This window comes from Tamandua tetradactyla, chromosome 3 (assembly GCF_023851605.1).
Source record: "Tamandua tetradactyla isolate mTamTet1 chromosome 3, mTamTet1.pri, whole genome shotgun sequence".
Classification (NCBI taxonomy): domain Eukaryota; kingdom Metazoa; phylum Chordata; class Mammalia; order Pilosa; family Myrmecophagidae; genus Tamandua; species Tamandua tetradactyla.
In genome coordinates this window covers 54,323,393-54,338,438 of record NC_135329.1, presented here as the reverse complement: position 1 = coordinate 54,338,438, position 15,046 = coordinate 54,323,393, and the positions used below count along the sequence as shown (strand labels likewise).

Sequence of the window (15,046 nt, the reverse complement as noted above, 5' to 3'; positions counted from 1 at the left end):
ACAGAGCCCAGAGATTCCACAGAAAAACCTTTCAACCAGCTGGGTCCCACACCCAGGGAGATCTGATCAAATGCCCAGACACCAGCAGAAAATAATGGATGACGCTCGGAAAATTGAAGATATGGCCCAATCAAAGGAACAAACCAATAGTTCAAATGAGATACAGGAGCTGAGACAACTAATGCTGAATATACGAACAGAAATGGAAAAACTCTTCAAAAACCAAATCAATAAATTGAGGGAGGACATGAAGAAGATATGGGCTGAACAAAAAGAAGAAATAGAAAATCTGAAAAAACAAATCACAGAACTTGTGGGAGTGAAGGACAAAGAAGAAAAAATGGAAAAAACAATGGATACCTACAATCGTAGATCTAAAGAGACAGAAGCTACAATTAGTGAACTGGAGGATGGAACATCTGAATTCCAAAAAGAAACAGAAACTATAGGGAAAAGAATGGAAAAACTTGAGCAGGGAATCAGGGAACTGAATGACAATATGAAGCGCACAAATATACGTGTTGTGGGTGTCCCAGAAGGAGAAGAGAAGGGAAAAGGAGGAGAAAAACTAATGGAAGAAATTATCACTGAAAATTTCCCAACTCTTATGAAAGACCTAAATATACAGATCCAAGAAGTGCAGCGCACCCCAAAGAGAATAGACCCAAATAGGCGTTCCCCAAGACATTTACTAGTTAGAATGTCAGAGGTCAAAGAGAAAGAGAGGATCTTGAAAGCAGCAAGAGAAAAACAATCTGTCACATACAAGGGAAACCCAATAAGACTATGTGTAGATTTCTCAGCAGAAACCATGGAAGCTAGAAGACAGTGGGATGATATATTTAAATCACTAAAAGAGAAAAACTGCCAACCAAGACTCCTATATCCAGCAAAATTGTCCTTCAAAAATGAAGGAGAAATTAAAACATTTTCAGACAAAAAGTCACTGAGAGAATTTGTGACCAAGAGACCAGCTCTGCAAGAAATACTAAAGGGAGCACTAGAGTCAGATACGAAAAGACAGAAGAGAGAGGTATGGAGTAAAGTGTAGAAAGAAGGAAAATCAGATATGATATATATAATACAAAAGCCAAAATGGTAGAGGAAAATATTATCCAAACAGTAATAACACTAAAAGTTAATGGACTGAATTTCCCAATCAAAAGACATAGAATGGCAGAATGGATTATGACCCAGCAATACCACTGCTAGGTATCTACTCAAAGGACTTAAGGGCAAAGACACAGACGGACATTTGCACACCAGTGTTTATAGCAGCATTATCTACAACTTCAAAGAGATGGAAACAGCCAAAATGCCCATCAACAGACGAGTGGCTAAACAAACTGTGGCGTATACCTACGATGGAATATTATGCAGCTTTAAGACAGACTAAACTTATGAAGCATGTAATAACATAGATGGACCTAGAGAACATTATGCTGAGTGAGTCTAGCCAAAAACTAAAGGACAAATACTGTTTGGTCCCACTGATGTGAACCGACATTCGAGAATCAGCTTGGACTATATCATTGGTAACAGAGACCAGCAGGAGTTAGAAACAGGGTAAGATAATGGGTAATTGGAGCTGAAGGGATACAGACTGTGCAACAGGACTAGATACAAAAACTCAAAAATGGACAGCACAATAATGCCTAAGTGTAATGTAACTAGGTTGGAACACTGAATGAAGCTGCACCTGAAATATGGTTTTTTGTTTGTTTGTTTGTGTGTTTGTATCTTTTGTTTTTGTTTTTTTCTTTTTCCTTTTTATATATATATATATTATTAGTATTATTATTTTAATTCTCTTCTCTATATTAACATTCTATATCTTTTTCTGCTGTTTTGCTAGTTCTTTTCCTAAATCGATGCAAATGTACTAAGAAATGATGATCATACATCTATGTGATGATACTAAGAATTACTGAGTGCATGTGTAGAATGGAATGATTTCTAAATGTTGTGTTAATTTCTTTACTTTTTTTTGATTAATAAAAAAATTAAAAAAAAAAAATAGTAAGTGATAAGAATTTTTAAAGAATGAATGTTATTTATTTTATATTCAGTAACTTCTACCTGATACAAAATTGTTTATATTGTTTGCACCCACTTATGTAAAAAATTCTGTGTAATAAAAGATGAAAGGGACATGCTGTATTAGCATTTATTTGCATCTGATTAATAAAAATATCTTCCTTTTTTGTATTTCCCCTTTTTTGTATTTTTTCTATTTAATTAATAAAAATATTTCCCTTTTTTTTGTACTTCCCTTTTTTAAAAAGGAAAAACTTGTGCTAACTTCTTTCTAGTTTGTGTAATTTATTTTTAAAGTTTTTATTTCTTCAATTTTTCTATGCAAAGGGAAGAGCTGTGGGTATTCTATAAAATCTTGAATTTTAGAGCCCATCATATTCTTTTTCCTATTGTGTGACCTTGGGCAGGCTATTTAATCTGAGCGCCACTTTCTTCATCTGTAAAATGATAATTCGTTTAATCTTCACTGAGAGATATTATTTGCAAAGTGTCTGGTATGTATTTCCTAGCTGACATTTTCCTAGCCCACATTCTGCCTTTGGCTAAAGGCAGTATATAACTGTGTTCTCACATTTTGTTCTCTTATTAATTTTTTTTTTGACCGGTACAAGAACTTACAATCTAGGCCCCTGTTTTCTTATAAGCATTTTCTAAATGAGACCATACAATAATTGCTCTTTTGTTTCTGACTTATTTTGTCTCTTAGTAATTTTGTAAATATACCACTTTGTTTTTTTCTTTCCTTTCTTTTTCTGTTTTTTATAAAAGAGCAAAATTTGTAATGTGTTATTTATTTTTAGAACTAATAAATTTTAAGGTACATGCAGAAATTTGCCTTTCTAATAGTAACATTAATGACCTTTTTCATTTATTTCTTGTTTCAAGAATATCAAAGAATATCCCGACAACTAAAGATGTTGAACCACTGCTTGAAATTGATGGAGATATCAGAAATTTTGAAGTATTTTTGTCTTCAAGGACCCCAGTTCTTGTAGCTCGAGATGTAAAGACCTTTTTGCCATGTACGGTAAACCTAGACCCCAAACTTCGGGAAATTATTGCAGGTGGGTATTAGTAGTAAATTTAATTTTTCTTCTCTTAAGTTCTCAAAATTGTTCCTATTTCTAACTCAGCTATGTTAGTTTCTCCTTTTCCATGAAGATTGAAGTGAACCAAATACACCACAGGAGAATTAGTGATCTTAACGATTAGGAGTCTTGACATTCTTTTGAGAATATTAAGAAAATAATTTTAGCTAAAATGACTTTATTGTAATAACATCCTCCACCACACACACACACACACACACACACACACACACACACATATACACACACTGCATCTTTACCTTGGAATCAAATTCCTTTTAACATATAGCCTTGACCTTAAGATATCAATTCATGTAATTTTTTTGCATCAGTCTTCTGTTCTTAATAAGGGTCTCTATCCAGAGGAATAATAAAATCTTTATATTTCCTTTTTAATATTTACTTAAATTTGTGTACTAGAATCTGAAAATGGTGACATTAAGGTATTAGAGTAACTTAAGTGGTTGTTCAGGTACCATTATATACAAAAGGACATATACAAAACCACCCATATTGAAACATGCTGTCTTTTGTATGATATTGGCACTACTGACCCACCTTTGAGTTTATTAGATATTATTGAGAATCATGAAGAAATTATGAAGAGATAACCTTAAACTACTTCTGTATATACTTTTATATACTTCATCTCTCTCTCTTATATATGTATTTTAAAATTTTTATTCTGTACCATATATACCAGCTAATATTTCCCCTTTTTATCGCATTCAGATATATATTTCAGTGCTGTTAATTATGTTCATAATATTTTGCTGTCATCACCACCATCCATTACTAAAACAGTTCCATTATTACAAATAGGAACTCTGTACATTTAAGTTAAGCCTTAACATCCTATTCCCCCCCCCAATCCTGCCCCCTTTTAACTTACATTCTAAATTCTAACTCTATGGGCTTGCTTATTCTAATTGTTTCAAATTAGTGAGCTCATACAATATTTGTACTTTTATGTCTGGCTTACTTTACTCAATATGATGTCTTCAGGGTTCATCCATGTTGTCACATGTATCAGAATTTCATTCCCTTTTACGGCTGAATAATATCCTATTGTTTGTATAAACCACATTTTATTTATCCATTCATCAGTTGATGGACATTTGGATTGCATCCGTCTTTGGCAATTGTGAATAGTTCCACTATGAACATTGGTGTGCAAATAATCTGTTTCAGTCCCTGCTTCACTTCTTTTGGGTGTATACCAAGTAGTGAGATTGTCATGTCATATGGTAGTTCTATACTTAGCTCTCTGAGGAATTGCCAAACTGCCTTCCACAGCGACTGTACCACTTTGCATTGCCACCAGCAATAAATGTGTGTTCCTGTTTCTCCACATCCTCTCCAAAACTTTTTTCCTTTTTGTTTTTGTTTTTATTTTGTTTTTAAAGCAGCTATTCTAATGGATATGAAATGGTATTTCATTGTGATTTTGATTTGCATTTCCCTTTTGGCTAATGATATTGAACATCTTTTCATGTGCTTTCTGGACATTTGTATATATTTTCTGAGAGATGTATATTCTTTTGCCCATTTTTAAAATTGGGTTGTTTGTCTTTTTCTTGCTAAGTTGAAGGATTTCTTTATATATTTTGGATATTAAACCTTTATCAGATATGTGATTTTCAGTATTTTGTCTTATTGTGTAGGCTATTGTTTTACTTTCATAATAAAGTCCTTTGAGGCACACAAGTTTTTATTTTTAAGAAGTCCCATTTATCAATTTTTTCTTTTGTTTGTGCTTTGAGTATCAAGTCTAGGAAACCATTGCCTAATACAAGGTCCTGAAGATGCTTCCCTTTGTTTTCATCTAGGAATTTGATATTCTAGCTCTTATATTTAGATGTATGTCCATTTGAGTTCATTTTTGTGTATGGTATGAGGTGCAGGAGTCCTCCTTTATTTTTGCAAATGTAGGTTCATTTTTCCCAGCACTATTTTTGAAGAGACTAGTCTGTCCCAATTGAGTGGTCTTTCCCGCTGGTCAAAAATCAGTTGGCCAAAGTGTAAGGCTTGATTTCTCAGCTCTCAGTTTGATTCCATTAGTCTATATGTCTGTCCTTGTGCCAGAACCATGGTATTTTGGTTACTGTCGCATATATGTATATTTAGGTACCTATTATAAGTCTTATGTCAAAGGTGTATTGTGTGACTATGGAATTTTTTTTCTTGATTTTTATTCAGAGGGAATGACTCATAGTTTGCAAACCCACATTTATAGCTAACATTATCTTTATTCATATTATAAAAATATGAATTATTAATAGTTGGTAACACTTTATGAATCATAAGAATTGTTAGAATATCACAAATGCTCTATTAAAAAACAGAAAAATTAATTATGGTAACTAAAGAGCATAATCCAGATGTTGGTGATTCTTCAAATGGTAAAAAAAGCTTTTATGCAAAGCAGTTGAGCTTTTCTTACTAGAAGTTTTATGGAATGTTCCCAGATTTCCAGTCTATTTCTTTAATCCATTGTATATCCCTGGACAGAGTGATAAAATCATGTTTCTGTCATATAACTAAGAATGAAGTGGTAATTGGGCTAATTGCTAATGTCTGATTTTCTTTTGCTTTCTGGGGTATCATTTAATCTTTCAGATGTTCGTGCTGCAAGAGACCAGATTAATATTGGAGGGCTTGCATATCCCCCACTACCGCTGCATGATGCTCCTCCAAGACCACCATCGGGTTACAGTCAGCCTCCATCTGTTTGTTCTTCCTCCACTTCCTTTAATGGACCATTCGGAGGTGGCGTTGTGTCACCACAGCCTCACAGCAGTTATTATAGTGGTATGACAGGACCACAGCATCCATTCTATAACAGGGTAAGTGGTAGGAAGCTTTAATTTTAAGAATTTGTTCCAGGGAAATCTCACAAGTTTTCTGCTTATGGATTCTATTATTATTTCAAAACTGTACTTTGGCCTTAAAATAGGAAAAATGTAAAGTTTGAATTTAAAATATACGATTGAAAAAAAACCTGAAAGATTTTGAATTTTAAGAGTTCTAGATCTTAAGAGAGTCCAAATATTAGAAATGTTTTTTGCTTTTATTTTCTTGATAAATGTCCTATGCTTCAAAAGAATCTGTTTCTCTATTTGTTTGCCTATAAACAAAGGTTCCATTTTTTTTTATATCTTGTGTATTGGTTTATATTGGCAATGATACACATATTTCTATAGTTACTTAGTAAACCTATAGTGAATTTTATTTATTTTAAATGTGGCATCCTAATGGGAAAATACTGCTTGTAGTACTCAGCTGTTATTGCCAGATAGTGCTGTGGCCTATTTCTAGGATTTTATATCAAGTTATCTTCATTAATATATAATTGTTTATATAATATAAATATGACAATGTTTTGAAGTAAAATGTACAGTTAATTATCAGTGATATTCAGACCCTGTCAAATTTAGTGGGCCTGAGCTTTCCATTCTAACATTAATGATCTTACACACTAATATTTCCATTAGGAAAATGGGGATAAACCCTAGTATTATGCTTTTTGGAACAGTACTCTAAAATCCATTGCAGTTTTCTATTTTTGTTGTCTCCCTCTTTAGTCTAATTCAAGAAAACACAGGGACTAGTGATTCATAGAAGCCAACTGCCTGCCTGAATAAATTTCATATAAGCTGGGAAGAAAGAGAAATTCAGAATAAATATGGCTGAGAAGAAATTCCAGAATTTAAATTAAATGTTCACTTTTTAAAAAATGCTGGTCATATAAGTAATTAGGTACACCATTCATAGAAGCTGTATGAGAATTATTCTAGTCTTCTACTCAAACAAGGGGAAAAAGGGGGAATGGCATTTCCTAATGTATATGCCATCCTTGTAAAAGTATGTTAAATGTGTGATAAGTAGTGAATAAAATGCAGGTTTTTATTTACTAAACTTAAATCCATTGTAATTTTACATAAAATGGCTCAATTGATCATTAGATGCTATTTGAGGTTTTGAGACCAAGTTTATTAAAGAAAAAAAAATTAACAGACCATCTAGGCTGAGACCTGGTTGTTACGAATTTCATGAAAAATAATGATGTAGTGATGTTTTAATTGCATTTTATTGTTTTTTTTAAACATTTTAAATGATTTGTTTTCATATCTACTTATATTTTGCTCTGGTTGTTTCAACTTTTTAGTCTTAAAGATAAAAACAGAATAATTCTTTTAAACTGGCAAGGAAAAAAAAGATGGGCGAGATGTATAATGAAGCATAATGAATTTTAATATTTGTATTTAGCCATTTAATCTGATATCTTCCATTCACATGAAACTGGTTGCAAATAAATGCTGCAGTTACAAATCTCTAAGCAGTGGATTCCTCATCTTCTTTTTAAAAATACATTTGCTTACTTAGAATAGGGTATTCTCTAGGAATTTGCAATAATGATACTCCTGGAATCCATGCCAGAGTAACCATATATAATTGAATTTTTTTTTTGGTCTTATAGCTAATCATTTTTGTAATAAATAGTGCTTTATTAAGATTCCATTATGTTTTTTTGAAGAGCTTGTGTAAATATTTTTAAGTCATTTAGACATTGACATATGGTAAGCCTATAGAAATGTAAAATAAATAAGTAAATAAATAAATAGACACCTTCATGTAACATTGTAAGGTACAAAACTTTAGTTGTTTTAAAATTTATATTTAATGAAAATATAGAAATGTAAGTGACACATCTTAAGTTTGGGTTTGATACCTTATAAAATACGAGTATGGCTCTTTCTTTTTTTTGCATTGCATTCAAAAATTTGGAGTTGTGTTTTATTGGCTTGATTAGTTTCATTTCACTGTAATAATAAATCTCATTACACTTTGATTTCTGTAATTGTTTATCCCCTTTTTTTTGTTACATGTTTTTTCCATAGCCATTCTTTGTCCCATACCTTTACACGCCAAGGTATTATCCTGGCGGTTCCCAACATCTCATCTCACGTCCATCAGTAAAAACGAATTTGCCCAGAGATCAGAACAATGGCCTAGTAAGTATATAAAAGGGTAACTAAAATATTAATCTAATAATAAACATAGATAGCATTAGAAGTTTGCTTATTTCCTTTCTGTAGTGGAAAAGTACAGTTTATTTCATAAATAGTTTTAAGAAACATAAGCTATTACTAACATAAAATGTATTTTGTTTTCATTTCTGGTAGATCACTGACAGCCTCAGTAAATAAATGTTAAGTTGTTTACAACCACAAATTTTTGGCTTATAGTAATATAGTGTTACCCAAACTTTTAAAGCTAAACAATTTTATCTGTTATTTCTAATATCTTTTTAAAGGACATATCATTTCTGAATATATGTTAGTCTTATGGTATGAAAATTAGGATGTACTACAAGAACGTTTCAATCAAATGGCAGAAATTAAACAGGATAAGGGACATATTCAAATGTACTATTGAATCTAGTTAATTCAAGACAAAATATATTTGTACCTAAAATATTAGGTGTTCCTGACGATAAACTCAATTTTATAAACAATTTTAAAAAGAAATTCCCTGTTAATGTATTTTTATAAATTAGGAGGTAGAAGCCTATAGAAATTAAATTGTTCCTTACAATTTAGAATGGTGTCATTGAAGGAAAAATCTAATCACAAACTATTTCGGTATTATGTATTATTACTTTACCATCATGTTCATTCATCATCATATTTTGACTCATTTCTTCAGCTTTTTACCCAAACTCTCCTGTTTTGTGTTGTTAGGAAGTTATCAAGGAGGATGCTGCTGAGGGGCTTGCTTCACCCACAGCCTCCTCGATGGTAATGGAGTGGCCTTGTGGTGTGCTTTTGCAGCAGTCCTCTCTGTACTTATGTGATTACAGCTGCTCACTAACTGCAGTGGTGGTATGATGGGCAACTAGTGTAGAGTAGCTGAGTACTAATAACTATAGTTCTTGAATAATTAAAAAGCTAATGTTTAACTTCACACTTTATTTCCTCCCACTTTTCCCCTTTTTCAATTACATGGAATAGGTTGTGTGTTTATTCTCCAATCAGGAAGTCATTTTATCCAGCAACCACAAGGAGCACTCAGTTGGAGTTGTTTCTTATTATTGAACTTGATTGTCATCTTTGACTATTTTTCTTATATCTGCAGTTGAAACTATACATGTAGAATATTCTTGAAAAATATCCAAAATCACCCTTGAGGCATTCTGATCTATATGGTATAGAGAAAAAAAAAAAAGCATGTTTAATAACTCCTTCTTAATCCATTTGTCCATAGTTTATGAAGTCTTGGTGTAAATGCAGTACTGTTTTTCCTTTATCTGTATATTTATTAAAATAAATTTGCCAGATAAACACAGAGCTAGTTTAGCATGTAAAGGGAATTATTTAAATCTTTTTTGCCCTAGGGTGAGTTCCTTAAAAACAAACTTTTTAAAAGAATATTATAGGAAATCACTTTGTTTAAAATTATTATTCAAGACTTTATACTTAATAAGAAGTAAGTTTAATGTGATAAACCTTAAAGTAAAATCATTTAGTCAGTCCATGTGGAATTTAAGAGCCCAGTCTGTATTTAGCGTCTGTGGTTTTATTTAGAGAATGTGCTATGCCCATGTAAATATTATCAATATAATTTAAAGCTGTGCTGAAATATGGCATAGCAGTTAGAATTAATGTAGTATAATACTACTTCCCAAGTTAATCCATATATGTATATATTTTTTTTGCATAGGCAGGCTCCAGGAATCAAACCCGGGTCTCCAGCATGGCAGGCGAGAATTATTCCACTAAGCCACCATTGCACTGCCCGGCAATAGTTTTTAACATTAATTTTCTTTGAGTTAATGTTTGTAAGAGAGTGAAAGAGAACCATTTTGGTGTTTCATTGAGGGGTTGATGATTTTTTAAAAGTCTTTAGTATTTCAGCTGACGTGTTTAAATGACTTCAATTATTCATAAATGATAGGCACAGTAAACCATAATGATGCTCTTCAAGTATTGAGGGAATCTTTAACCCATGGATTGTCACCACTATATTCAAGAATGGCTGTTAGTTTAGTCAGAGAGCCTTTGATGTGTAGATTCATGGATGCAATGCAAGTCTCAGAGCTAAAATTCCTCAGCAAGCTTTTGATGAAAATCAGGTACTGTGAAGAATGTAATGGTCTTAATGACACAGACATGCTAAAATAGTAACTGTCTCCATGTTTAAGAATGTAGACAAACACTCGTAATTAAAAGGTATTGGTGGCATCTTTCAGAGACCAGTAGAAGGAGCATTAGGCAAATTTTGAAATGAGTTTTTGAGGAAGGGGAACTAATGCAATTCCTAAGAAATGTTTAGAGGCCTAATAACAAAGACTAAAGGTGCTCTGCTTGTATAAGTGCCTCTGTTTAGTAAAATAACCATTCTTTATGCTATTCTTTTAATATTACAAGATAGTTTTTGGTCTGCTTGTTGAATAATAGATGCTTACCTAGCTTTTCTTTGCTTATAAGAATTAATGATGACCATAGCATGTGAAATTTGTTTTGTAGAAGACTGGTAAAGGTAAGTAGACACAAAGTTTAAATTCAGATTAAAAGCAGTGATGGAAATGTGAAGTATCTGTACATGGGAAAATTGTTGGGGAGTTTATAGCTGGATCTACAGAGATGTATTTAATATAAAAATTAGCCCTTTATGACTCATGGAGCTTTCCAGTCCTGTAGTGGAAGATTATCATAATCCAGAAAGCTGTATTTCTGTGATACCAAGATTTCAGACTGATTCCATCTCTGCTCATTTAAGTGTCCCCGGTACGTAATACTTTTTCTTTTTTGGCAAGAGCTGCTTGATGGATAAGTGAAGAACTATGCAAACATTTTTGGAATGTTTTGTCATTTCAGACACAGGACAATGTGTAGGAAAAAAAAAACCAGGCCATAAAGGTTAACCAGTGATAGCCTTTTCAAAATATGGGTGGTACCATCTTTTTTACCACAAGGAATATCTGAAAAAACATTACAGTCAGATCCTTATAAAAGTAATTGGATTTTTCTCACATTAAGAAATACTGCTATGATTAAAGTTTATTAAGTCCTGCCAAACTTACCAGATAAATTATAGATAGGTCCAAGTATTTCACAAAGGCAAAGCTGTAATATATAAGCTTCTTTTTCTATAACTTCATCGTAGAGAAAATATATGCTAAATCCTATAAAACTGGGAAAATATTTGGACCCAAGGTATTCTCCTCATAATATTAACACTAGAAAGGAACACCTTTTTTTAGACTTTTAAAGTAGAAAAGCCTTTTTTTAAGAAATAAAATCTTAGAGCTCTAATTTATAAAACCAGTAAAAGTAGCACTCCTTTGGTGCCCGAGCTTGGATTTCTTTTCTCTGTAGAGATCCTCTAGACAGGACTAGTATTCCATCGTCTAGTCCAGCTTCCGTGTGTTACAGATGGAAAAATTTGAGATGTACCTAAAGTAACAAAAGGGTATAGCAAATTTGGAACTAGAGTCCAATTTTCCCACTCACAGTTCGTTATTCCTCAATAGAAGGCTTCCTTCTTGGCTCCTGTTAAATACTGAGCATGGCTTAGGTATTTAGCCTTTCAAGTTAAATAGACCCTGGTAACTAGCTTTTTGCCTTGAACAAATTATTTAACTGTTTCAGTTTGCAAATGCTGCCGGAATGCAATATACTAGAAATGGATTGACTTTTACAAAGGAAATTTATTAGGTTACAGGTTTACAGTTCTAAGACCAAAAAAATGTCCAAATTAAGGCATCAACAAGAGAACACCTTCACTCAAGAAAGGCGGATCACATTTCTTCCTGTCACAGGGGAAGGCAAATGGCTGCATTTGCTGTCTTTCTCTTAATTCGTGGCTTTCAGCTTCTGATTCCAGTGGCTTTCTCTCTAAGCATCAGTAGGTCCTCACCTAGCTTCTTCAGGGCAAACATTGGATTTCCTGTCTTAGCTTAGCATCTCCAAACGTCTTTCTGTTCTCTGTATTGCCTCTGAGTCCTCTGTTTTCTGCTTTTATTCTCTTCATAAAGGACTTCAGTAAAAGGACTTAGCCCACCTAGAATAGGTGGAGTCACATCTCCATGGAAACAACCTCACAAGATTGGATTAAAAAACATGACTTTTCAGGGGTACATAACAGCTTCAAACCAACACATTAAACTCTGATTCGTAATTTCCTCATGGTTAAAACACAGGCCTGCCTCATATGTCTGATTTAAGGATTACTCAGCCTTAGCATACTTCAAGTTAATGATATTTAGGTAGTTAATAATTATTATTACTACCCCAAAATCAAGTCCCATGGAGCCTTAAGGGCTTAGAACTAAAACTTTCAGGTTAAATAATCTTTGTATAGGTAGTGGGAATTGTACAAACACTCAATTTAGATAACACAATCTTTTTCTTTCTTGATGCTTCTCAGGCCCAAAAGATGCCAGTTATTTTGTTTTCTTAGAATTTGCAAGGATTTCTATTTGAATACTCTGGAATTTTGAAAGGTTTACAGGGAAATTTTCATTGATGCCTTCATCTTCGTTCAGTGCCCTTCCCACTAGGAAGTAGTGGGTCACTTTATTCTGTGAGCCCCTTGCAGGGAAGCACTGTTACAGTGAGCCTGCATTGTGCCATGTTGCCTCAGTGGCATTTTCTAGGTTATCTTAAAGAGCTGTTCTTATGAGTACCATAGTCTGTTTTTATTTAAGGTATGATGTTCCTGGTGGTAATCGTGTTTCATTGAAAAGCAGTTTTTTCTAATGAGGATATGATACAACATTTCTTTACACTTTTACCCTTCCAAAATGATTTAGCACCGTGTTGCAGATGCCTGTGTGATCACTCCTTGTTTTAAAAAAATATATATTGAGTATCTAGTAGAATAGTGCAACGAACAAAATTGTTAAAAATCCCTATGGCCACCAAGGGAATTATCAATACTTTTAAGTCATTTTTGCACCATTTACACAGCTTTATTTAGGTCACTTTTATAGCCCATTGAAGACACATGAATTTAATAATTGACTAGTACAGAGTTTAATTGTAAAGAATTTCAGAATTTCAAAGGCAGTGTTAATATAGGATTTTTATTTCCAGGGTGCTGTGTTTATCTTTAAAGATTGATGAAAACCATGAAATTAATAAAGGCATTAAAAATGAAGGTCTTGGTTTACATAAAACGGGATCCATTCAGTGAAGTGGCCAAGTATAAAGTGAAGAAAAGGTGGGAATCAACTATAGATAATTTTTATTTCCACCACTGTTTTAGAACTTATAATCTGTTTTCACAATACTTGTCCAAACCAAGCTGCTTATCATTGTTCAGGAGAAGACTTGGACAAGAAAGTTAAAGATGCCATGGGTAAGGAGTGAGGACATTTTTTATTTCATTTAGAATACATTCTTCTTACAGGTATTCACTGTCGGTTATCAGCAACTTCTCTTAGTAGGTTTAATCATCTTGAACATCATTCACACTTTATAAAATGTTTTTGAAGTAGATTTTTATTATTCTATTTGAATTTTTAAGATATTAATCCAAGTTTTCCTTAAATAATAAAATAAGGAAATCATATTCACTTCCTGTATGTGAAGTCTTTGAGCCAGAATTCAACGGAAGAAAACTTTTTTCCTAAACAATTAATAAACCTCAACTTAATTGATTAGGCTAATGTAGTAGAAATATGATATGCAATCCTAGAGTACAGTTACAAGTTTTTAAAAATAAAATCATATTCATTGCACTAGTTTGGTCTTGTGTTTTCTAAAGGATTGCCCTTAAAATGTAGTGTTAAGCCTTATGCATTGACTTTGATCTAATTGCTATTTCTTGTTTAAAGAGTAAGATATTTCCCAGTGAGGTTAGCAATGCTTTTTTTGTATTTTTGGTATCTTGTAGTAAACAGTAATTTCACTAACCTCCCTTTTTTTATATTTTTGCAAGTCTCCACAGATATATATATAATGTTTAAAAATCCATTTATAATGAAGTTAATGATATATAATAGAAAATGAGGTCCCCATGAAGTACTCTAGACATTGAATATGTTAGGGAAAAAATACATCTCACATAGGGTTAGCAAAGCACTACCCTTTTATTGTACTGAAACTGTTGTATATTAATTTTGAAGCAATATTGTCTATTATCTCTGTGTTATTTTAAATATTTTAAGAATATTTACTACCAATCAAAAAATATAGAAAAATTACTAACAGCAGTGGTTGTTTTCTTTGAATTAGGGTTTTTAAAAAATCTCCATCACTCTAATAGTTTTGTTAGTCATAGTATGTAGTTATTTTTCACCATTGCATCCATGGTTTCTTGAGCTGGAATATTGAGACCTTCCTTTGAAATGGTATATTTAGTGCATCTATTGTATGCTATATACCCAGGGAAACAAAGCCAAATTTCAGAGATGTGTTTCAGAATATTAACTATTAGTGTGGCTAGATAATATTTCATTTTATGAAGTGATTAAGTAACTTTAGTTGTAAGTTTTTCATCAGAGTGTTTTACAATTAAATTAATGTCAAAGTAGTATATAGTAGGAATATTAACTTTTCATAGCAACATTGATTTATCTGATTTTCTTCTTGAATATATGACCTATGTTTCATTTTTTAATGGAAAAAAAATTAAATTTTGAGAGTACAATTTTAAAATAACCAAGCACATGTTAATGAAGTTAAATTACTGTGCATGGTGTATATGTATGTGTGTGTTCTTAGTTGCTTTGTGTTGCTGTAGAAATAGTTTGTTCAAAGTTTTGGGAAAAAAAGATAAAAGGCCAAAGTGCCACCTATATTCATTATGATATATATTTGATGTTTTACTTTAAGCTGGTATCCTTCATTCTGTTTTATTCCTTCCTTAAAGCCGTGTGACTCTGGGTTTAACAGACAGAGACAGGTACAGAA

At 32.5% G+C, this 15,046-nt stretch overlaps 1 protein-coding gene across 11 annotated transcripts in view; it reads left to right on the top strand.

Moving 5' to 3' along the window:
* KIDINS220 (kinase D interacting substrate 220) overlaps nt 1-15,046 on the top strand; it is a 156,513-nt gene that overhangs the window by 126,908 nt on the left and 14,559 nt on the right. For 5 of the 11 annotated variants that reach the window (XM_077153129.1, XM_077153119.1, XM_077153121.1 and 2 more), the window contains 5 exons: nt 2,923-3,101; nt 5,745-5,971; nt 8,027-8,140; nt 8,870-8,926; nt 15,006-15,038. In XM_077153129.1, coding sequence (XP_077009244.1) covers nt 2,923-3,101; nt 5,745-5,971; nt 8,027-8,140; nt 8,870-8,926; nt 15,006-15,038 — 610 coding nt within the window. The remainder of the gene's footprint in view (nt 1-2,922; nt 3,102-5,744; nt 5,972-8,026; nt 8,141-8,869; nt 8,927-15,005; nt 15,039-15,046) is intronic. The other 6 variants (XM_077153124.1, XM_077153123.1, XM_077153126.1 and 3 more) reach the window with 3 other exon arrangements.